Below are 24,951 nucleotides of genomic sequence, written 5' to 3' on the forward strand. Positions count from 1 at the left end.
CTGAACAATTGTGACTCCACTTCTGATACACTTGCATGGAAAGTGGGTTGTTTCTTGTTCTTTATTTTCCACTTTAGAATCATAGAATGGCCATCTGGTCCCACTCCCTGCAGTGCACAGGGGCACCCACAGCTCCATCAGGTGCTCAGAGCCCTAATCCAGCCTGACCTTGGGTGTCTCCAAGGATGGGGCATCCACCAAACCCTTGGGAAGCCTGTGCCAATGCCTTACAATCCTTATTATAAAAAACTTTTTTCTTGTATCCAATCTAAATCTCCCCTCTTTTAGTTTGAAACCATTCCCCTCGTCCTATCACAGCAGACCCTGCTAAGGAACCTGTCTCATTCTTTCTTATCACTCCCCTTTTTCTTTGTAGGGAAACTGATGCAGGCTGCGTATCGACAATGTAGGAGAATGAACTGGGCGAGAGGAAAATATTTATTTATTATGAGAATGTCTGAAGTTTTCCTTTCTGCTGGCTTTTGGGTTGAGAAGGAGCACCCTGTGTGCTACCCAGAAGCAAACGATAAGTGCAGAGAAAATAACAATCAAAGAAAAAAAAAAACAGCAAGTAAAAAGAAAAAAAAGAAGAATAGAAAGGAAAAGGAAAGAGATAGCATTACAAGTAAAGCTTAAAAATTTACATTAAGAAGAAGAAGAAGAAAAAAAAAAAGTGGTTACAATGGGACAGACTGGGCTCCGAGTCCCGCCCGCTCCCGTCCCGCGGCGGCGCGGACTCCAAGGCCCGGCATGCGGCGGGGCGGCGCGCATGCGCGTTGCGGCGGGCTTGAGTGGCAAGTTGTTTGTTCAGCGAGCCCAGCTGCTCGCCCCGCGCTGCTGCTCTGCCCGGCTCCGCTCCGCGCCCGCCCCGCAACTTCGGCACCCGCATCCCCGCCCCCGGAGCCGGGTAGGGGGAGAAGGAGCCGAGGAGAGGGGAGGAAAAAAGGAAAAAAAAAAAAAAAAAAAGGAGGAAAAAAAAAAAACAACCACTACGAACGAGGCAGCGACAATAACAGCCCCCCCTCCCCCTCCCCATTCAAAAACACAAAATAAACCCCGGGGATAGATGAACTACAAATGAGAAAGAGGAAAAGATGGAACTGCACATCCTAGAGCACAGGCTCAGAGTGGCCAGCATAGCCAAGGAGAGCATCCAGTTGTTTACCTATGGATTAATCAAACTTGCTTTCCTGTCCTCCAAGACGAGGTAGGTGTCGGGGATGGGGCACCGGGGGGGGGAACAGCTCCTATTTGCCGAGTGGGGCAGCGTGCCGGGGTGGGGGCAGCCCCGTCCTGCTGGGTGCGAGGGGAACCGGGTGCTGTGAGGGTGGGGGGCACTCAGCTTCCTGCAAGGGTCACCCTCACTGCCATGGGGCGGGGGGCTGTGCTGGGGGTACCCTGGATTTAAAGGGGATGGGGGGAGGGAGTGAGGCAGCCGTCCGTGCGAGGAGGCAGGGGGCTGAGGCCAGGGGTACCTTCCTTCCACAGGGCAGGGTTTGGGGGGGAGTTAGCGGCTCGCTGCGTGCCCCCCGCAGCGCTCTGTCCCCGTCCCAACACGGGGCTTAGCGCTGGATTTGGGGTCCCGCAGTCACGTCGGGGCGGCCCCGTGGGGTCCCATCGCTCGGCCCCGGCTGGGAACAGGTGGGGGGGCCGAACAACAAAGGACAACAGCGGCAGCAGCGGGAGGAATGGAGCTGCTTTTTATCTTTTTTTTTTTTTTTTTCTTTCTTTCCTTTCCTTCTCCCCCCCCCCCCCCCCCGTTGTTGTTGTTGCTTGCAGCACTTATTCCTAAAGCCGTGTTTGCCTTAGGAGGCTCTTCTTCAGCGCTGCCAAATTGGTGGATGGGGGTGGTGGGATGGGGGGGGGGGGGGAAATGCTCACCTTGCACTTGGTCTTCTATAAAACCCGTGCTGTTGGGATAGCTTTGTGGAGAGAAGGGAAAAAAAAAAAAAAAGAAAAAAATGTAGTGGAAGGCACCGGGAGGAATTTTCCTTTTTTTAGAGGAAGGAAAACCCCATCGCTCTGCCCGGTTCCTTGCATGCATTTCAGCGCCTGGGCCTTCCCCAGCAAAACAACTGGAATTGCAAATGCTTCTTCTCGTGGCTTCCCTCGGCTGGTTGACTTTGTGGCTCTATTCAGAAAGAGGAATGGCAATGTAAATAATACAACCCGAACTCTTCTTGTTTTTCCAGCCTGGTAATTAGTATTTCAGCTTTCTCCTCAGATTGCATTCTTGTGACGAAGGTGGGAAATTTTCTTTGACAGTGGGACAATAATAAATAGCTAATACATTTCCTTTTTATTCCTGAAATTGTTTTAGCCCGAGCTGTAATTCAATCCTCTCCCTGCAATAACGCTCACGGATGAATGGATCTATTTGTGGTGTAATTTGATTACGGTCCCTTATCTTCCAGCTAAACTTCATGCATTGAAATCTCACTCTGATTTGGGGCTCATCCCATTCGGTTCAGCGCTGTGCAGTGTGTGCATATCAGCTCCTTGCTTACTGCCATCCCCGAGTGCTCCACGGGGTACCCAAAGCTCTTCAGGCTGATATTGCTCTTTTTCATGTGCTTTTTCATTACTTATTAAAAGTGGTTGCTGACTAGGGGATGGGTGGGGGGTGCTAATGCATAAAGTACCACCATTCACATCAGCAAGGAGACCTTTAAACCTGTCTCTTCTATTGCATGGGTTGGGTATTGGTGGGGTATTGACTTAGTTGTGTATTTCAAGTTCACGGCCACTTTTTCTTTTTTGCTTGGTGTTAAATTCATCTCTGGTGTTGCAGAGGGGTCAGGGCAGCAGGCAGTGTTGATCCAGGTGTGCCATCCCCTCCTGCATGCAGCACTCACATCAGAGCTGTGCCTGCTTGCCACTATGGGCTCTGACCCTTTCTGTGCACACAGAGCACCACCAGCAGTTCCATGGAATCTCACTGGTCAGGAAAAGCAAACTGTTTGTGGAAAGGTTTTGCTTGGCTTGGGAAGCTTGTGTTTATTTCCCTTCTGCTTGGTTGGTTTTTTTGGTTTTTTTTTGGAGGTTTAGGAGAGAGGAGGGAAAGCTGGTGCTGCTCTTGGGACAGCAGGTTGTATCACACGCAGATGGGATGCCCACCCCATAGCCTGGTGGTGTGAGAAGGGTGGAGGTCTTCAGTGCACCTGATCCCCCCCACTTCTTTAAGAAGTGCCCTGGGGATGGCAGCTTACTGCAAGGCAAGTGCCCCCTCCTGAGCACCCTGCCTGAAAAGGACCTGGGAGTGTGGGAAGGAAAAGGGGAGGGTGCCCCGTGTCCCTGCTGCTCTTTTCTGGTGAGGTTTGAAAGTTACTTTTACCACTGATGCTTTTCCCATTGAGACCTTAAACAGAGTGTTTATCTGTGCCCATGGGAGATAATGATCTGCGGGATGGATGCCATCCAGAGAGGTGGCAATGACATCGCTGGGATCCTTGTGTTAGGAAACGCTATGGTTTTACAGAGGCTCTTACTTCTGAGGGGTTATCTGGGAGGAGTATTGGAATCTCTTTCACATTCTTATACACTAAGGAGATGGGCTGGAACAGATTTTAAAATCTTGAATGTTTTTCTTGATCCTCTCGGGAAGGAGCAGTAACAAATACCCCACTCTTTAGTTGGCCTTTCGCCACTTTGTCTGCCCCTGTTCATGTCGTGAGCCTTTTAATTTAGCTTCTGTTACAACAGCAGTATTTTATTCAATTTTTTTTTTTTTTTTTTTTTTTTTTTTTTGCACAAAGAGCAGCAATTTTGGAATGGTTCCGATGGCCAGAAGCAAGAAAGCAGTTAACGAGGTGAGGAGGTGAGAGCAGCAGTGAATAAAGCAGCAGGCTGAGCGGAGCTGCAGGAAAAACAGTGAATCATAACTTTGCATTTTATGTAAAGCTGCCTTAAGACAGGTAGCCCAGTGGTAACTGATAGTGAAACTCCAGCTTAGTTGTGCTGCTAGTGCTCTGTTTGTGTAAAGGAGCACAGATCTATTGATTGTAGCTCTGCCGGGCACCCTAGTGGAGGATCTGCTCCATGTCATTTGTAGATGCATGCTGAAATTTGCATCTATCTCATCTTCTTTGCTCTTGCTCTCCTCTTGATCCTTGTAGTGCTTTGCTGGTTGCGGTATGCCTGTGTTTGGCTTGAGAGTTCTTCAGTGCCAAGGATCTCCAGCCTGTTCTGAAGGTGTACGTTGTGTTGGTGGGTGTCAAAACACCTGTAAGGGCATCTTTGCCCCATCCCTGGAGGCATTCAAGGCCAGGCTGGATTGGCTCTGGGCAGCCTGGTCTGGTGGCTGGCGACCCTGCACATAGCAGGGGGTTGAAACTAGGTGAGCATTGTGGTCATTTTCATTCCAAGCCATTCTACGATGATTCTATGATTCTCTTTTTACTACATTAATTATGAATGGAGAAAGAGGACTTGGACAGCTCTGAGCCACCAGTGTGTGTGGTAAGGAGGAGTAAAGTGAGCCCGACCTTCTCTTTTGGGTTCATAAACATATACATGGAGAGTTCGAGTCCTAGAGAACAAAGTGGGGTCGGGGTTCTTCCAAGCACTGTATCTGTATAATATAATTAGCCCCTGTTTGCTGGTATCTGGGTAATGCTGTGATGGACTGTTGAACATCAGGAGTCAGTGAGTTAGCAAACAGCCTGTCCTCTTTTGGTTCCACTAACATAACGCTTCGGTGGTAACCAAGGAATTACAGTACCTGAGAGAGAAAGGTATTCCTTAGGTTCTAACGACAATAAGTTACAGCTAGGATGAAGTTGAGTGCAGTGAGAAGTAAGGAATGATAAACATGCAGAACAAACTGGATTTTCTTCCGCCTTTGAACAAGCAATGGAACCAGGTTTGTTATTCTTGCTAAGTTTGTGATAGTATTTTTGGCGATCTGTCCCTTTTGCTTGCTGTGTGTAAGGAACTGACACTGCTATTTACAAACAACGTGGTGTTGCTATTAATTATGAGTGTTTGTCATTCCCTGATCACTTGCTTGCTGCCCAAGTGCCCTGAAATCGGAGGTGCTGTAATAAAGGTCCACTTTGGGTTTCAAAGCACGAAAGGACAAACAGATGTTTAAAATCTGTGCACTGTCTGAGGTCAATTCAGGAGATCATCCCTTTGGTAGAACCTCAGCTAAATAAAAGTCATTTGTGCCCTCTATATAAAGTGTAGATCAGTCTGCAATGTGGGGTGATCTGGCAAGGATGGGTTGCTCCTGTTATTAAAGCCTCCTTCTTTTGGCTTGTGCCATTCAGCAGTCAGAGGAAGGCCACTGAATAAAGGCTTTGGAGGTGTTCTCTCACCCAAAGCAGGTTGCTTGTGCTGTGTGGCAAAGACTCTCAAAGGACTTGAGTTGGGTTTTATTTGATGTGGTTGCTGAGGTTTTGAGCCTTTCTCAGCCCCACTCGTTGACCATCTGCTGTGGAAGTATCCACACACTGTTGTCCAGATGCCCTGGGAAGCCTTAAGCTACCTGCCTGCCTTCCTATAGCATTCCCATCTATGTGTGGGGTGGGCAGTCAGCATCGTAAGAATCCAATGGATGAGAAGGACAGAATAGATAGTTTGTGTTGGAGCCTCATGAAGGGCATAAGCTCTTGAATTGTGCATGTCCTCAGTTTGTGTTCCGGGCTGCTGGGTGTCCTCACTGGACTGTGAGGACATTCTGCACTATTTTAATACACTGAGCCTTGTAAAGAGCAGGTTTCCTTCCTGGTGGTCTCTTATTGTTCATCTTCAAATGCTGTTATTATTTCCCTTTCTTTCCCTCCCCTGGTGGGGAGGCTGCCTGGTGGGGCCCTGCTTTGTTTTCCTCCTTCCCTGCCATCCATCCCAGGGAACCAACTGGAGTTCCAAAGGCAGAACAGCAACGCTGGATCAAACCACACCTGGCTGCGGTTGTAGTGGGGTGGTGGTTGTTCCTCATTTCCCACGTTTAGCTGTTTCCATCCTTCAGTAGTGATATTGCACGGACACAGTGCATCATCTGAGGGTACAGTGTTGGATACAACCCTTGTGCCCACCAATGTTGAGCTGAGAAATATTTAGAAAAAAAAAAGGGGGGACAAAACATCTATCTTTTGCTGCGTAACTCATCAAAACTCCCTTCAGCTGAGTATTTATTACTTTAGGATGGAAGTCAGTATTTAAATGGAAAACGTAGCTTTCATTAATTCCTGGATGGCTCCCTCTGCAATCTAGGTGCTCCAGGTCTGTTAGGGCAAGTGTGACAGCTGTGCATTTGTCATCCGGAAGGAGCAGTCGAGTTGTTCATTAACACAATAGTTTGAATCCACAGGCAGTTCCTACCACTGAGTTATAACTTAAATTAGGCCCCGTTTGATGGCTGAAACTATTTGACAATGCCTTGCTTGTGCTCTATAAATACGTAAATCTTTCCACTTAATTCGACTTCTTTTTTTTTTTTTAATCTGTTGAGCACACTACCTCATTTATCTCGTACACAACTCCTTAATCGTCCTGCATGTTTTAATGCGTGTGGACAAGGGCTACAATTCCTTTTTTCAGGGGAAAACAGTGCGGATTTGTTCTTTTGTTTACTGCAAACTCCAGAGTAAACTCCAACTCTGATCTGCTGATAGCTGAGGGCTGGTGAAGGAAGGATTATACAGCAGGAATCTGAGGAAATAACTCCATTCATTGCAGCATCAACAGAGCAAAGCCTGTAAGTTGCAGTTACCATCAGTGCTCGGATTGGATGGTCTTAGCCATCTTTCCAACCTTAATGATTCCATGCTTTCAGAGTGGAAAAGATCACTCCCCCTGAGCTCAGCTTGGGTTTATAGAGCTGAATAGAAGGTGCAGTTGTTGGGAGAAAGAATACCAGACAAAAATTATGGCATGAAAGAAATGAAGATTGATTAAGCCTTTTTTGTGACTGTACGATCCCCTGTTGCTATTGGACTTGCTGTGCAGTGTTCTGTTATGGAAATAAAGAATCTGATCTCATTTTTGTGGTCTGATGTATAATAAACATTTCGTATGGGTTAATAAGTTTGTTTTTGTTTTAATTTCACATCCTTTTTTTTTTTTTTTTTCCTTCAATTCACATCCTAAATTTCCTCACCAACCAGGACTGACTTCTTTGCTTTGGTTAATTATGTTCAACTGGAGATTAAAATAAAGTATTTCTGGCTTGCTGCTTTGGAGGGCTCACTGCAGTAGTGCTGCTGAGCACGAGGTTGGCACAAGGAAAAGATGAGTGGCGAGTCTGTTTGGTGACAGCAAACCATTTGTTAGTCTTTGAGGGACTCCTGAGATACACTTGTATGGGCATGGCTGCATTGCTTGGAGGCCAAGTCCTTGTTTTTCAGACCTTTCTGGTCCAGTTCAGTTTCATTAATGTGATGGAATTGATGTTCTTAAGATGCATGTGCTATTCTTGTCTGGTACTTATAGGGATATGTAGGCTGTTAGTATTGGTAGGAAGTCCTTGACCCAAATACTTCCAGTACAAACTGTTGATTAAGTGGGGACCCAGCCCTTTCAGAAGTGTGGATGTGTGGTTGATTAAGATATATCTGTAAAAGAAAAGTTTTTTCTTCATTCACAACATGTTAGCATCTCCATCAGAGAGGATGCTGGGGAGGTGGTAAGGAGTCGCAGGCTGCGCAACGTAAGGATAGAGCAAAATGCAACCTTAGGATGTTATATGAAGTATTAAAATACGTGAATTTAAAAATAAAAGATGCTGGGGGAGCTTCTATAGCTTGGAGGGGAAAATTTACGGGTTTTGATAGGATAGAACAGTTAAGATGGAGGTGTGACTTTCTTTCCATCCTTTTCTGTCCAGGCTTTATGGAAGCACTGCATGTCAGAGAATCTGGGTGGTGATACGCTCCGGTTTTGGTGATGCCTGAATACTTACCCTACTTCGGTGCTTAAAAGTTGTGTGTTAACGCTGTATTATGTCACAGAACAAACCCTGTCACAGAGAGGGAGTTGGTTGAGGTTGACCTCAGGACCTTGATGGAAATGGCCCATGTTAATCTTCCTTAACATTTGTAGTTTTTATTTCTTTTCCTAAATAAAGATTGACTCTCCTCTCTTGATAACCTCTGAAGCGCTCACTTGCACATAAATACGGTCTTAGCAAAAAGAAAAAATATTGTTCTTAATAATGAGAGATACTCTGTATGCATCTAAGCAGCTGTATGCATTTACATAGATTTACTCAGTCTTTATTTTTTGAAAATGATGGATGACTTATTTATTACATGATTAATCTTTCAGTTGTGATCTTTTTCGAGCAGCTTTTGGGTGGAAATTGAAGCTTGAGTTTAATGGGGTAACAAACAAGCATTTTCATTTGCTGTTTCTTAAGTAATAAACAAAGGCAAATGTGCTGAGCGCTTAGAAAAATATCTGAACCTATTTAGTGTTTATGGCTAAGCAATTTAATGTGATCTGTACTGAACAAACTGAACTGACAGTGACTGGAGACTATGCATGTCAAGACGTGGGGCAGTCGGTCTCAGCCCCCCAAAGGTCTGCAGAGTGGGAGAGGGGGAAAAGCAAACAAACAAACACCGACTTGCTTGCATTTTCAGTTCCTAATTTGTTTCTCAACCCGGAATGAACCAGTGATCGTTCTGAACTAAACTGAGTAATTAGCAATGAGAAAACATTCTCTTTGCAGAAGGTGCTCTCGCTGTCAAAATCTGGCTTATTGCGTAAATGGACTGGTTCCAGTTGCCATGTCACCCATTCCTCCTCAACTGCCTCGTTACGTGTGCTGTGCAGTTTCAGCAATAAATACACTTCCTTTGATAATTCTTATTCTTACACCTCAGATGTCATCGCCCCAAAAATGACTTCAGGTATCTTCAAATCAGACGTGTTGATGTTAAAATGAAATCATACTTTTGTTCTCAAGTCTTAACTACTTTGCTCTGAAGTGGGCAGGTTAGAATTAACCTCTCACCACTGTGGAGATAAATGTGGGACAGATTATGATAGACTGAGATGGTGTGGCTCTGGATTTTGTCTGGTTCAATCTTGCACCTGAAGCCGTGCACGTGGCTTTGCTATTTTTTGTCTTGTGTTGGTCTTCTGAACATCACAACTCTTCATTCTGTTGGCACTATGTTTTGTATCCCGTATAATTTGTGATTTAATGCCTTGTTTAAAGAGGACAGAGTGTTTTTTGAAGTGAGGTTACGTGACCCCTCAGCTTTGGAGAGACCCTTCAGTATGGAGGAATAACTGCTGTGTTGGTTTATTGGTCCTTTTTGTTTCCTTGTGAGCATTTTACTCCAGACTGCGTAGTGGCTACATGCTGCTTAAAGGGAAGAAAGAAGTAGAAGGGGGGGAAAAAAAAAAAAAGCAGAAGTTTGAGCAGCCTCAAGCCTGCTCTGATTTAAACAAAATAGAAGCCAAAAAATTCCATAGCTGGATAACAGCAGAGCTGGCCTTCAGAAAGGGCACGTGCTCATGTATCAGCACAGACATGGAATTACAGTTTTAGGAGTGTTAGATGGATGTATGAGGCCAATGGAGCCTTTCCAACCCCAGCCCTCTTCGTGGAAGTTTAATTTATGTCCTTGATGTAAGTCAGGGAAAGTATTAGATTGGCCTGGAGTCCAGCTGTCCCCTGGTTGACTCAGCATACAGCACTTGTGGTGGATGCTGTCCCGTGGTAACTCTTGTGCTGGCATAGGCCAGGAATCCTTCTCCTTTGCACAGGAGTGTGAAATCAGCCTGGAATGATAAATATAAAAAGACTTTGTGCATCCTGGACCCGTTTGAATGGCTTTGTTCATTCAAATGGCAGCTGAATTGTAATCTCCTGCAATGATTTAAATATGAAATAGTCTCAAAACAATATGGTTATCTATTAGCTCCTAATGGGCTCGTGAAGCAGTGTATTTTCAGTGGGTGTCTCATTATGGAAGTGATAATGACCTACTTACTGGGAGGGGTTGGGGAGGGGAAAAAGTCAACATTGACAAATAGCAGGTATGTGTAAAATGTTTCGTGTCAGATTGGTGTCCTTCTGTGATATACTTGTACATCAGCATATGCTTTATGTTCATTTTCTTCTTTGTTCGTGGTATATCATGTTACGTACATCTGTGGCTGTTAATCCGTGTCTGAGAGCCTTCCATGCCGTGTTACTGCTGCTCATCTCCTCTGGGGCTTCCATGGGCTGGAACATGACTGTGTGGGGCTGGAACATGACTGTGTGGGGCTGGAACACGACTGTGTGTTTCCTTATGGCTTTGTAGACGGACGCTCAGAGCAGGTACAAGCTCTGTCTTCAGAATCATAGAACAGAATCATAGAATTGCTTGAGTTGGAAGGGATCCCCAAAGATCCGACTCCCTGCAATGCACAGGGACACCTGCAGCTCCATCAGTGCTCAGAGCCTCTCCAGCCTGACCTTGGCTGTCTGCAGAGATGGGGCACCCACCTCTGGGCAGCCTTTACCTTTCACAGTCCTATAGGTGCAGTCTGGGTGTTGTTGGAGGATCACAACCAAGCAGCTGATGAAATTCCCGGCCCTGAGACAGCAGCTCCCACCTCCAGTGTTGTGGAGCGTGTGATCCAAGTTTGGGGGATTTAAAAAAGGAATAAAGGCACCTTTTGAAGGCAGCTCGTTTGGGTTGTGTTTATGGCACGGGCCCACAGATGGTTGCTGTAGTGCAGCCGTGGGTTAGTTAATTTTGAAGAAATCCTTGTTGGACTTTCTAACCTTTATTACCGATCAGATGGTTAGATCATCTTGTAGGGATAAAATTAACGTGTGAAGGTGTGAGTAATGTAGTAATGGCTTTTCCAAACTAATAGGATAGACACAGCTTACACGTATTACTAGTATGCTTTGAATATTACATTTGCTCCTTTTATGTTTTTAATTCCAACAGTAACACTTTTTTTCCTTTAACTTGTCTTTGAAAGAGCTCAGTGACAGGAATAGAACAGTTCCTGGATTCAAAATAGAATGGTACTTTTCCCTTGGCTTGTTTAAACATACGGCGGATTATGTATTCCTTCCAGGATCAGCACAGAGAAAAGGACAATGAAAGAATTTTGTGCTGTTCCTTAAATGAATCTTCCATGAAGCAGAGCTTAAATTGGGTTGGAACCTTTTAGTCACTTGTCGAATGTACGCAGTGTCAAGTTTGCTTCCCACTTAATGTTCACTTTAGAGCAAATCTAATGCGGGTTACCTGCTGTAATATTTTTGGAGACCAAAGCACTTGTACCCCAAGGCTCACTGGGGACAATGGGGCATAGACTCTGCAATACCTGTTACTGTGGGAGGGAAAGGATGCTTAGGGGTTTCTTAATAATCACCTCCTGGACAGACACACTGACAGCTTTCCAGGGCACAGGCATGGTGTGCCGAGGTTCGTGGTGCTTCATGCAGAAGAGAGCAAAGATGCGCTGCTGAGAATTAGTTGGGTTGATCAGAATGGGAGTCTGTGCTTTTTTGGTGGGAGAGGTGAAAGCCATGCCTCCAGTTTGTATCAGCCACTTGAAGCCCCTGTTGTCTTGCTGCTCCTGCCTTCGTTTTCACTTGCCTTTCTGGGCCCTGGTTTTTCTGGGTTCATTAGTGAAAGCATGCTCTGCTGTCTTTGCTTATATATTGAGTTGAAAGATGTCCATCTGAGCTGCCAGTAATAACAGCAGTCTTCCTGAATATCATAAAGGAAACAGGAATATACTTGTATGAGTGTGTTTACGTATGTGTGTATTAAAAAACCACATGTATGCAAGTGTACATACATAGTACGTACGTATATACGTTATTCCACAGCCAGAGCACCCTTTTAATGGGAATTCTCCCAACTAGAAACGAGAGCTTGTGCAGACAAACAAAACCACATGCTTTAGGGGCTCTAATAGCTGTGCTTCAGGATGGAGAACGTCTCTCTTCCCCATCCCCTTCAGCTGACAGCTGCTACAGCGGAGGCTGAATGTGAAGAATACATTTTCAGGCGGCTGTATCCTGGGCTCTGGGAAGGCTGTGGAGCTCAGAACAATAGCAGAATGCGGAGCTGCCAGCAGGGAGTCTGAGTGGACAAGTATAATCATGCACCGCTCAGCTTTCAAGGAAATTACAGTTAGTGCTCTGACTTGCTCATAATAGCGACGCATTGTTTGGCTTAATAACTTATCAGCTCTCCAGGAACCAGCCAGCGATCACTGTCATCATACCCTGCTAATCATTCTGTTCTCCGTCTGCCCTGCCATGAACTGAGGACCTGTCACATCACCTATAAAACTGGCAAATTGAGTACACTGTAATTTAAAAAAATTTTTTTTTTTTTTTTTTTTTGCTCAGAAAGAACAATATCGCCCACCTTTTTTGTTCTTTTTTCTGTCTCGGATGTGATTGCACATTTAGAGTTTTTTGGTTTTTTGTTTTTTTTTTAAGTGTCAGGTTAAAAGCCCGAGCTTGAAAGGACGTCATGAGATTGTGTTGTGTCGTTGTTTTTTTTTTTCCCCATCTGTAGAGTCTGTGTTAAATTGCTCTTCTTTGTAGTAACTCCTGGGGAACCAAATCTGAAACCTGCTTTTTTACAAACGTTGCTTTTCTGTAAAGCATTTGGGATGGAGGGGCAATTTTCTGTCTGCAGTGCCTGGACTTCTGTCCGTCACTGGTAAGCAGCTCTGTAATAGCAAAGAGTGATTATCCTGCTACAAAACATGGAATTTAGGCACAGGAAGGTGAAGTGATTTACCCCCAGGCATGCAGGGAGAAGCAGGCTGGTGTGAGTCCTGCTCCCAGTAGGTCGTATATCCTCCCTGAGTGCGCTGGCTCCTTGTCAGGGCTGTTTGTCAGCAGCCAGCAAGGAAGGAGCTATTTCTGAGCATTTGTTCTTAAGGAACAGCGGCCACTGAAATTCAAATGCATTTTACTGGATAATATATCCACGCCTTTTCTTTAAGAGGTAACGCTTTAAATTCTTCTGGCTCTGCCTCTTCTTGCTGCCACTGCTTGTTTTCTTACGGCCTGGCTGTGCTGTGTGGCTGAAGGGCAGGGAAGGGGGGTCAGGGCACTGCAGTTTGGGGTTGTGCTTTGGTGTTGCCTGGATATGTGGCTGGGGATGGAAAGCAAAACTTCCTGTCTGAAGACTAATCCACCCAGCACTAACGTATCTATAGCTTTAGACTACAGCTTGGGTAAATGTGGTGCTGTAACCAGCTCAGCATAGCCTGGGATGGGCTGAATGACCAAATGTCAGCCCTGCTTTTAGGTGGGTTTTTGTAGTCCGTGCCAATCTGTGCTGCTGCATACATGAGAGCCTTTTCTTCGTTCACTGACAGCCACAATGGCCAGAGACCAAATGAAAACCTGTCTTTTGGAGTGCTGTAAAAGAGCTCTATTTGCTAACCTTTAGGTGGACAGATCTTCCCATGGAGCAAAATGCCAGAGCTGTGGGGACACCCACCCTCGGTCAGCAGTGTCACCGTGGGGGAGGTCTCAGTCTGGGTCCATCCTTGGGGCTGAAATGATGCATCTGAGAAAAGGGAGGGGGAAACAGATGGATGTGCCCGAATGAAACAAGCCTCCTTGCTGCTCTGAGTAGCACAGGCAGCTGTAGGGATAATATCCACTGATCTCAGGGATTGTGCAAACAGTGGGGTGGGCTATTTTTATTAGGCCAGGATGAGTACGCTGGGATTTAAATGAAATCCTGAGTATTTCACTGTGTTGGGTTGGTTTTCAGTTGTTTGGGGTGTTTGCTTTGGCTTCCCCTCTCTTCTGTCTGCTGTAGCTTGAGAAAGACAATTGTATCTCTCCGCTGGTGACGACCAGAATTAAAATAGGAAGAAGCCTTCTGCTGCAAGATTTATTGCCTGGCACATCTCTGTTGTCTGATGAAGTGTCATCTCTCGTGTTTTGAGAAGATGCTGCCTGACTGTGATGTCTCCGAACCGAATGAGAAAGCAGTTGGCCACGTCTATTCTTGTCAATTATTGGAGATTTAGTTCGTGTGATAGAGGTCTTTGTATAGTATTGAAGGATTTAAGTCCAGCCTCTGCTAAATAGACAGAAAAGATCAGGTTGTTGTGAAATGATTGTCTCTATAGAGACTTAGTTTTTTGCATGCTTCAAATGAATTTGTGATTTCTGGCATCAAGAGGTGGGAAAAGTGCTGAGTAAATCTCTCTCATTTCCAAGATCTGGTTTTATGGTACGGAAATACCTGGAGCTTACAGGTGTGTCTGTCTCTTCCATATGAAAGTTTCCCACTCTACCAGCAGTTTGCTGTCTTCATTTGAAAACAAACAGCAGTTGTTCAGGTTGTTCCTACTGCAAACATGTCCTGTTTTGTTGGCTTCGGTTGCTGTAGGGCTAACAAATGGCAGCTACTTTGCTCCTTGCACTGAAAAACAGCTGATTTTCAGGTTATGCTTGACCAGAGTTTTCTCACGCAGGAGCTGTTTTTTTCCCCCTTCCTCGTGCCTACAGATACAAGAGTATAAATGTCAATATCTGAGCCAATTACTTTGCTATGGATCTGCCCTGTTAACCTAATTCTGCACCTGGCAAAGACAGCAAGTTTCTTCCATTGATTGCAGTGAGCTGGAGCCCAAGCTGAAAAAATGGTGTAAGTGGCTCTGTTCTTGTAGACTTCTGTTGTCACAAATTGAACATCAAAATGGTTGAGGTTTCTGGGAAAACAAACCATTTTGCTCAATTAAGCATGCATTACAGTTCTTGGATTAATTCATGCTGTATTAAAGCCAGCTCTTGATCATCTCTGGGTGAATTATGTAAATGGAGAGAAGTTCCTGTACCAGAATGGCAGAAACACACCCAGGCTGGATCTGGGTGGGCAGGCTGAAAGCAGCATGCTGTCTTCCTGGCATTGCATGATCCGTTTCCCAGTTCAGGAAGCTTAGCATGCAACAAGATTGGTGACAGTTCTTCGCCACCAGCCCATTCCAGGCTCAGTTGTATCATTTCTGCTGCTTAGTTTTATCTTGCCAAAGCTTTCCCGACCTGTTGTTCTGCATAACTGAAGCTTACAGTGCTCCCATCCTATTGCTTAGCAGCTCTGCTGCCATTGCACTCTGTGCTGGGCTTAAAGTCACTGATAGAAGCACACGCACCTTCAATATCTTCCCCATAGATGTTTTGTTGAAGCTCTCATCACTGCTCAGGAGCAGCTTTGTGCTGAGAATAGTCCACAATACTTCAGAGCATCTCAAACTGCTAAGCAGTGGCTGGATGCCGTGCTGGGAGAAGAATACAAGGAAGACAAAGCGTTAGACTTCAACAAGAATCCAGGACATTTTGCATGTAACTTTGGTTTTTGGTCAATATATGTATTTTTTTTTTTAATAAATAATTATGGGGAGCATGTCTTCTGCACATCTATTCTACAAGCTTAGGTGAAGGGATTGTTCTGTTGGATACAATACTCAGTATTGCCAAACTCTGCCTACTTTGCTGAGGTGCTTAAATAATTCCAGTTAAAACATGCAGTTATTTTCTCTTCGCCAGATCTCTGTCACCTTTATAATTTCAGTGCTTCGTTTGGTGCTGTTTTCCAGGAGCCCTGCATGGTGGTTATAGCTGCCATGGTGGTACAGGCCCACTGCAGTGCACCCAAAGATGAAGTCAACTGGAGTGTGGCTCAGCACAGAGTGGTTTTGGTAGGCAAGGAGTGAGCTAAGCCTGTGTAACAGGAGAAATCATTATTTGATTGAAAGCAGTGGCTTCATTGACATTAATGTAATCGAAAGGGACAGACTTTGTCCCTTTCTGTTGATAGACTGAAGTGTTGGTTTTTTTCCAGCACTTACGTTCAGTTCTTTATGGTCCTTTGCATAGTAGATGCTGCCTGTTGTACACACAGCTCTAGAATGACAAAAACAAAAACTACAGCAGTTGCAGCTTTGCTCATTCTAACCTCAAGTTAAAATGAGGCTCATTTTACAGAAATCTGTGAATTTGTGGTTCAATTCTTAGGATTGCCAGAATCCTTCATCTTGGCCTACCTTCACAGCATGCAACATTGCTATTAAACTAATAGCAAACTTCAGTACAGGTTTGAAGGAACAGGCTGTATTAAGCTTTTGTTGGGCCTGTTTAGCTAAGTGGCGTCTCCTCCTGAAAGGTTTGTGTGTGTAAAGCAACTTCTGTCCTCTGCAGACAGCACTGGGAGCATGCTCCTTGCTGAAATATAGAAAAGCAGTGCCATTTTCATGCCATCTCTCCTCATACCCTTCTACAGACTAATGGCTGGGCCCAGAACTGGGGACGTGGCAGTGGGAATACCTGATCTTTTTGGTTAGTGGGTTCGTGGCTGGGTTTCTACGACTCTGATGGCTTTCTATCAGCGTTAACCTCTTTTTCTTGGTCTGGATTGCTGACACTTAAATAATGACATCCTTCATGAAAGCAGTTTGCACCTTTCCTAAGCAGAACACTGTTCTCTGTGGACACACAGCAGGGTTAGTTGGCTAGTTCTTTCGGATTGTGCTTTTGTCTTAATAAGAGTCCAGGGCGCTCGAGGATTCAGCAATTTGTGTTTATTCGTTTTCCAAAAAAAAAAAAAAAAAAGGATTTTGGTCCCTCTGCTGACAGTTTGTCTTCAGCTTGCTGCCTTTTGAAATCGCCTGCAAATTCTGCGCTGGCAGTCCGTCAATCTGTCGTCTGAGGCAGGGGATGAGTGACACTGCTTGTTTCAACATATCATAACTGTTGTGCTTGCTCCCGCTAGCCCTGTAAAGTCTTGTTATGTCAGGGCGTGTGGGAGGGGTTGTATATATTTTTGTAGTTGGAGGGATCTTCTTTTGAATCCTTAATGTTAATACATCTCGGGCCTTGGAAGGGTTTGGTTCTGCCAAAACTGTGTTGTTTTGAAGAAGTGCCACATGTGCTCAGCTGGCCAAAGCCTTTGCTGTCGAAGCAGTGGGGTTTGGCTGCTGCAGCTGAGCAGGCTCCTTGGGGCAGAGCCTGTCCCTGTGTGCAGGCTGGAAGCTGTTGCATGCAGATGGTGATGCAGCAAGCAGGCTGAAGGCACAGAAAAACTTTGGGTTTGATACAGCAATGATTAAATCAGGTTTTTCAGCCTGTGTTTTGCAGGAGGTCAAATTGTAATTACAGAGCCTTTCATCTTTCTCTCCCTCTCTCCTGCTCTGCTCTTCCCCTGATCTTTTTTGTTGTTCTTCTTTCTCTTGAGGCTGCAGAGAGCAAATTCCTGCAGAATTCCTGGCACAGAGACACAGGCTGATAATGCTGGGTGTAATACCAAAGCAGGAGCTTGCTGCTGTTCTGTAGTTTCCAGCATGAGCCCACTACAGTGTAGCTGCTGGAAGATCCCTGAGCAAAGCATCCCTGTGCTCCATGACAGCCCAGTTCTGTGCCCCAGTGCTCAGTGCAAGCAGAGGCAGTGGTCTCAAACTGAGCATGACAGGACAGAGCCCTTTGGTGGTGTTTGTGTCACAGGTACAGAATTGCAATCTAGGATCCTGATATTTATTCTTAGCTTGCTAACAATTCATTGGAAAGCCTCTTGACATCATTCAGACCTGATCCTGACCACATAGCAGCCCCAGTAAAGCCCTTGCAGTTATTCACGGGGGATACGAGATCAGCTTCTTACCTGCTGTTTTTCTCTCATTTAGTAGGACTGGGGGAATGAAAATCATCCTCGTGCAGAAAGTGTGATAATCTGTTAATGTTTGTGGAGTGATAATGTGAGCATCACCGTGTGAGGCCTGGCGTCCGCGAACGGGACTGATTGATGGCAGTTATCAGCCGGGCCTTTGGAGCATGGGATTTTTGGCCTCTTTCATTAGAATACAGTTTTACGTGATTATAGAGGATAATGCTGGAAATGTCTCTGTTCTGGGCTTGCCACATGTCCAGATGGCAAGGTCAGCACAGCGTGGACCTGGCTCAGTTGCTTTGTGTGCCGGGATAAGTGCTGCTGCTTTTTCCCTCTGTGTGCTTCTGGCTCAGCTAGAAACCAGGCAGTTCTATGGCTGTCAATAAATCCAGAGAGCTGGAAATCATTATCTGCAGCGAACTCTGCTTTTATTGGCCTCCAATTAATTTCCCACCCCTTCTTCTAAATGTAGTTCTGAACCCCCAGAGCTCGGCAGTGGATATTTTTCTCCATTTTTTAGGAAGTGTTTGTCAGTGTAGCAATGCTTCATGCTCTCGCCTGTGGAGTGATGGGTCTGTCCCATCCCTGTAAACACCATCCCATTGCTTACATATATTTGATTAATAGGGCTTTAATGTAGATTATGCGGATAGGGTCGGAGGCAGAACTATTCCCTCCTCTGCCTCTCAGACTGGGAGGCATCCTTCTGTCCTCCTTCACTCTGAATGGAAAATTATCCTGACCTTTCCAGCAAGCCAAGGGTGCAAAGGGGACATGGCAGCCATAGGCAGCAGCTGGAAGATGGCTTTTAGATGACTAAGGGTACGTTGGCTGGCTTCCTTGTGTTGAGGGGTTCAGGGGTAGGTTTGAGCCTCCAGTTCCCTTATCTGTTCCCTTGCAGAGAGGTGACAACCCCAAGTGCTTTTCACCTCAGAAGAGCAGGAAAGTTCTTCCCCAAAACAGCGGGTATCAGAAGAAGAACCAGGACAAAACCTTTGCCCTGCTCTCCGGGTGCACCTCAAGATGCACTCGGTTGTAGCCCAGTGTTGACTAAGCTGTTGTGTAGATAATACTTGCAGAATTTCAACCAAAGCTTGCCTGAAGACAGAGAGGCTCCTTTGCACTCTGATAATTTTTTTCCCCATGATTTGTACTGTGTTTTCAGCCACTTTTTTGTTTCCTTTTGCTGACATTGGAGTATCATATGATTTAGGGCTTTGTTTTCAAGCTTGATACGAAGGCTAATTACTTCCTTCTTGCATCCTCTCAGTTTGAAAACATGGGACTTAATCTTTTACAAAAAAGAATAATGAAGGGTTGCTGTGTTGGTTGTTTTTTTTGTTTTGTTTTGTTTTTTTTTTTGAGGTGCATGGAATTCTTTGGTAGATTTGAATTTATTTTTCATACATTTTTCACACATGACAATAAAACATTAGGAGCTGAGCTCCTAATGCATAGCTTTGTGTGGACACAGATTTCTGTTCATTTTTGTACTCACTAGATCTAATTATGCAGTTACATTCAGCCTGCGGTGAGTACTTTTAGTAATTAGGGGTAAACTATGGGTATTTGATGTTTATATAAAAGTCAGAATGTATTTGTCTTGTTTTCAACCCTGACTTGCTTTGATTATCCATTGCCTTGTAGGTAATTAAGCTGTATGCTTACACCATGTCCTATTTTCTCATGCTCTCTCTTACCTTAATTTGAGAAGAGAGGGGAAAAAAACTACAGCAGGAAACTTGGGAGCATTAGGAAATTGTTTCAGCGGGAATCTGTGGCAGTGTTGCTCAGAGATGCAGATGTAAGGGTGGGCAGCCTGCTGTCTGGGCAGTTTGGCTAGGAAGAGGTCATTGCTTTAATGGTCCTCATCAACTGCTAGCTTAATAGAGCCGTGGGAGCATCAACTGTGGGTATCACTCGTGTAATGCAAGACTGGCAGGAATCATTTCTCTTCTGATCAAAGTAGCTGTTGTTCAGCTTTTATCTAAGACTTCTGCTAATGGTCTAGCCAGTTATCTTCATGGGCTGACTGAAGGCATGGCTTAGAAAATAGCTTTTTGGTGGATCAGTTTTTAGGGAATCCGGGGGTTCCACAATATGAGACATTCAGGGTGATGCTTCTGTGAAAGCAGTGGCATCAACAGGAGGGGTTGCTTACTTTTTTTTAACAATAATAATTAAAAAAAAAAAAAACACCAAAAAAACAACACTACTTTGTTTTATATTAGGTTGTTTTTTTGCAAGGTCAACCTGCATAGCTCCCAGTATCCCGGGTTCATCAGGAGGCCTGCAGGCATGCCTCACTTCAAGCACATGAGTCACTCCGTTAAAATTTATTGCCTAGGTATGTGATTAAGTAACTTGATAAATGGGGAATGCAAGTTGGGAGCGGGGAGCTGTTCCCCAGTTCCCTCCTCTGGCCGGCCATAACCCTGTCTGTGGTGGTGTAATTGCAAGGTTCGTTTGCTTCCAAGCTTTACTCATTAACTTTTTCAAAGCGTGTACCCTCCTTTTGGCAGAAGAAAAGCTGGGTGGTACTTCTGGAGACAACAGTCCTGTGGGATTCCAAAGTGATAAAAGTAGAGGGCTGCTTTTGAAAGCAGCTAAATTCCGTAGGGTGTCATTGAGGATAATGTTTTGTCCGTGGCTGTCTGAGCCATCTTCAGCAATGCGTATAGAGGGATTGCAATTCTTTGAATACTTGACAGAAATAGTAACTTCCTGTAAGTGTTTGATATTCCTCAAGACTTTTTCAGCATGATGCATGAAAGACGTGTCAGGAAATAATGAAATCATTGGTAAAAGCTTTGTGGCAAAGGAGTTTGCACAACCTACTCGTGCCTGTGGCCATTTCCATTGGAATCTAGAGTAAAAATGCAGGATAGGTGGCTTCAAATGTTTTCACACAGATCTACTATACATACACAGTCAAAACAGTAACATTCATTTTAAAATCTTGATTTATTTTTTTCACTAAGAATTGGATTATTCTTACTGATGTTCCAGTCTGGGCCTCTTAAGTTACACATGTATCAGGTTTACTTTTTTTTTTCCCCTCTTGTTCAGATGCCTAAAATACATACCATGAGCTTCATATGATCTATTTTTATAATCTGGAGTTAAAAACAAACAAATCATATGATGGGGTCAGTGACAGCAAAACAATCAGGTTGGCATCATTGGATTTTTTTCTGAGTCAAATCCCAAACTGTTATATACCTTTGAGAATGAAAAGATAAGGCTGTGGTTGGACCTGATGATCTTTAAGGTCCTTTCCAACCTGAGCTATTCTATGATTCTGTAAGGAAATAGGTTGTTGGGTTTTTTTTGTTGTTGTTGTTTTTGTTTTTGTTTTTTTTTAAGCACAATAAGTGTGTAACAATATCTTCAGCTGAAGATAGGCAGCTGGTAAGATAGGTAAGATAGATCTTACCCAAATGGATGGACTCTGTTGTGAGTCTCTGTAGGGCTTCTTATATGACTCTCAGCCAAAGCCTGGGGTTGAGGTTGTGCCTCTGAAGGAGAAGTCTGTACGCTCCTTACCAATGAAGGACCTCTTTGTCCAGCATTGCCTCTCAGCACAGTTCTACCAACTGACACGGACTTCACAAATGTATTTGTAGTATGTCAGTTACTGGGGGCAGCATTTAAATGTAGACTTGTACACGGTGATCTGGTTGGTAAATGGTTTAATGTTTGGCCATCTTTTGCTATGAAGTTCAGGCTGTAAAAGCTGGTTTATTCTTTTAAGCAGAAGAAGGGTAGAATAAGTAGGAAAAAAAGCAGCACAGCACGACGTGGACAAGTGCTGATGGCATCTGTTCAAACAGGCAGAGACTTGCCAGAGGCCAAATGGAAAGAATGCGATGCAGTGGGCTTGCTGGAGTGGCTTCTCCAGGTTGCTACGGGAAATGATCTTTTTTTGATTATTGCTGCATGGAATGTGAGCACTGAAGATGTGCAGGCTGCCTGCTGGGCTCTGCTGCCTTCTGCTCAGTTACTTCTAGCCTGGGTGTGCAAGGAAGTGCTGTGCAGTGGCCATGCACATTCAGAGAAAATGCTACCTGGAGACCTCCCATAGCCAGCCAGATATTTTAGGAGCAGCATTACCACCAACTCTGAGTAGGAATAGCTGTCAGAGGACCAGCAGCATTTCATTAAGACTGGTTAAGCCACAGAACACCTGTGTGAGGTAGGTGTGGGTTGGGCATGTCGTTTTCAGAAACAACATCCCCACATATCCCCCCCAAAAAACAGAAGGTTGGGCCCCAGCAAATAAGAAGACTGCTTTAAAAGTTGAGTTTTATTTAAATATATTCAGTATGTTTGTTTTTTTTTTTCCCTCTGATTAGTAGCCAGACTTTCAGTTTAGATTTATCTGCAAACAAGCCTGAAACTATTTATTTCTTCTGCTTGGTCTTGCACAATCATGTTATTCTGGGTCGAGATTTGAGGGAATGATGCTTGCTTTCTTAACCACTTTGCAGTGAATGATGGCATGGTGTTGTGCAGGAGGTGGGAGAGGTGAGTGGTGTGTTCCACAGCTGCAGTACCACCGCAGTTCCCTCTCTAGATTTGTGGAGATTGTACAGTTGAATGTGATCCATTGCTTTTGCAGATGGTAATTCTCTCTCATCTCCAGCTGTGTCCTCTTCCATACTACCCAAAAGACCTTGGAATAAACTTTGGGTGTGAATATGTAAAGAGAAAACTGTTAGGGAGGCTTTGGAGGAGGGGGAGGACTGATAAATTACCTTTGAGATAGGAATAATAAATATGTGGCTCTTGTGATAGAGGTTTAAACTAAATACTTACAACTGTATAAACGATCCTGCTCAGAAGACTTATTTGACATCTGAACTTGAAGAGCTTTTATTTCTTGTCTCAAGCCAAGTTTTGACTAAGTCTGGAATTTCCTGCATGGGAAACTGCAGGGATGTGGCTTCTTGGTACTTCATCAACATGTTTAGCCAAGGGCATCTATTGGCAATTCTTCCTGGAAGAGTGGTTCCAGACCTTTTTGCCTTTGAAATAGCCACTGTTGCAAGTTTTGAGCCTGTGCAGTTAAAGGGTAATTAGTCCAATTGTATTACTTGTGCTCAGATGATATGTGGTTGCACACCTTTGGGTCGTGAGAGCTCCTCAATGATCCCAGCACAGTAACTTCCATGAAATCCCTGCTTCTGAGGGCTCCCAAGCAGATAAACTTTCTTCTCCCTGTCCTTCATCTTCACGTTTCCATCTTCCAGCAGGCTTCATGCTGCAGTCACAGGAGGCTGGTCCTGCCTCAGCACTTCTCCTTTTGCTGGGGGAATGGGTGATCTCTTACCCATGTAACCATGCCTTCCTCCTGCGGGCTGAGGGCTGCTGTGTTACAGCGTGATGAAGCCTGGGTTTGTTTGGTGTTTGCCATGGGATGTGGAAGGAAATGATGAGCAGGGGGGAAATGTCAGGGTGATGCTGAGGAGGGAAGCCAGACCTCCATTTGGTGTGAGTAGAGGGCCCACTCCTTCCCAGTGAGATGCCCAACTGAAGCACAGTTCTGCTATCAGAATGGCTCCCTGCCACGATTCCACATCCTGTAGGGGAGATTTAAAATGCATGTGAATTTTTATGTTGTTTGTGAGCATATATTCCAAATATTTCCTCTTCCCCACATCCTTCACTGGGCAGTCTGAGGCAGCTTTGTGATGCCAGGCACTGAAAGTCCCTGTTTTTTGACACCAGGTATTTTTAAAGTTGTGCACAGGTTCAGAGAGCATCTCTCTTTTCCCCAAAATAGACTGTTTTTTACATGCCCTCTCAGCAGTCAAACCCTGCACAGAGAAGCAGTGACCCTGTAGCAATGAACTGGGCTGTTTACTGCATTGTTACAGTGTTGAATCAGCTTTCTATTTTGATGAGTATTTCACTGGCTTGCGAGGTATCTATTTTCCAGAGACTTGCACTCTGTGTATTTTCATCTGTACTGCCCTCAAGTGTGAGAAGGAGCTTTTCAGTGGGAGAGATGGACCCAACCCTTAGGACCATCTCAAATCACTGAGACCTGTCTGAGCACACGGTTTTGTCAAGGATGTGAATGTCACTGGGAAAGGCAGTTTTCCAGGCTGTCACATTCAGTGTATACAGAATATTTTTATGACATAGATTGCGAGGAATCCTTAAGCCCACTCTGAGTTTGCACTTGTTAGCTTACACAAACAACAGAACAGTTCAAACAGAAGCATGAAACCATCCCTGCCCTTTCACAGGCTGAACTGAGCTACAAAAAGGAGTTTAGAGAACGTATAAACCTGTAATAATTCTCCATTGTGAATGTCTCTGGTAAATTAAGCCCTCAGTTCCTGACACAAGCACTTCTTTGGAGGGCAGTGCTGTGGGTGCAGCAGGTGCGTGCATCCAGCAGGCCTCGGTCTTCTTCAGCAGCATAAGTCTGTGATTGTAAAAGCTGTAGATAAGCAGCTTGCAGGAGTTAAATCTGACAAAACTGTGGGAAATAAACCGGTGATTGAGCTTAAACAGAGCCCAACTTCCGTTTTGTTTTTGCTGTTAAAAGTTTGACAGTTTCCTAACAAAATGCTTCCTGGAGTATATTGAATACATAGGTGGTTCAAACAAGTTTTCTGTATTTTCAGAGCCAGGGAAGTCTGCTTTCAGCTGCTTTCTTACAGCCATTGCAGCAATGCTGTTTTGGAGAGGAAATGTTTCCTAATATCCAGCCTGAACCTCACCTGGTGCAACTTGAGGTCATCACCTCTCATCCTATCGCTGTTACCTGGGAGCTGAGGCTGACCCTTGCTTTGCCACCACCTCCTTTCTGGCAGCTGTGGCAAGTGATAAGGTCTCCCCTGAGCCTCTTCTGCAGACTGACCCATTCCAGTTCCCTCAGCCATTCCCCATCAGACGTATGTCCAGACCCTTCATGGCTTTGTTGCCCTGCTTTGCACATACTCCAGAGCCCTCAACATCTCTCTTGAAGTGAGGGGCCCAAAAATGAATGCAGTAAATGCTCATATATATATATAATTCTATATATTTTTACATTTTAGGATTATCCATATGTGTACATATGTCTATGAAAGCCCTTTAAAAAAATACCTGTGAGCCCCCAAGGCAGCTCGAGTCCTGCTCATAGGCCTGGGTTAGCCCACCCGTCCTCCCAGACCAGAGAACCGGGGGAAATCTCTCATTACCCAGTAGAACTAACCGATTAATTAGCGGGGGACAAAGTGCACCAACCAATCTGTTATGCCAGATGGATGCTTCAGCATTAATTTGTGTTCTTGGAATAACTGGACATAGATACGTTTAGCACCGCGGCCTGGAGCCTGCTTCC

At 44.8% G+C, this 24,951-nt stretch overlaps 1 protein-coding gene across 2 annotated transcripts in view; it reads left to right on the plus strand.

Annotated features, from left to right (window-relative positions):
* The first annotated feature begins 757 nt into the window (after positions 1-757).
* CASTOR2 (cytosolic arginine sensor for mTORC1 subunit 2) overlaps positions 758-24,951 on the plus strand; it is an 89,775-nt gene continuing 65,581 nt past the window's right edge. Inside the window, exon 1 of one of the 2 annotated variants that reach the window (XM_085240541.1) lies at positions 758-1,207. In XM_085240541.1, coding sequence (XP_085096667.1) covers positions 1,095-1,207 — 113 coding nt within the window. In that variant the 5' untranslated portion in view covers positions 758-1,094. Of the gene's footprint in view, positions 1,208-21,630; positions 21,808-24,951 lie in introns of those variants that run through there. The other variant, XM_085240540.1, reaches the window with a different exon arrangement.

Source organism: Meleagris gallopavo, chromosome 21, assembly GCF_905368555.1.
Source record: "Meleagris gallopavo chromosome 21, MGAL_WU_HG_1.1, whole genome shotgun sequence".
In the NCBI taxonomy this organism is placed as follows: Eukaryota; Metazoa; Chordata; class Aves; order Galliformes; family Phasianidae; genus Meleagris; species Meleagris gallopavo.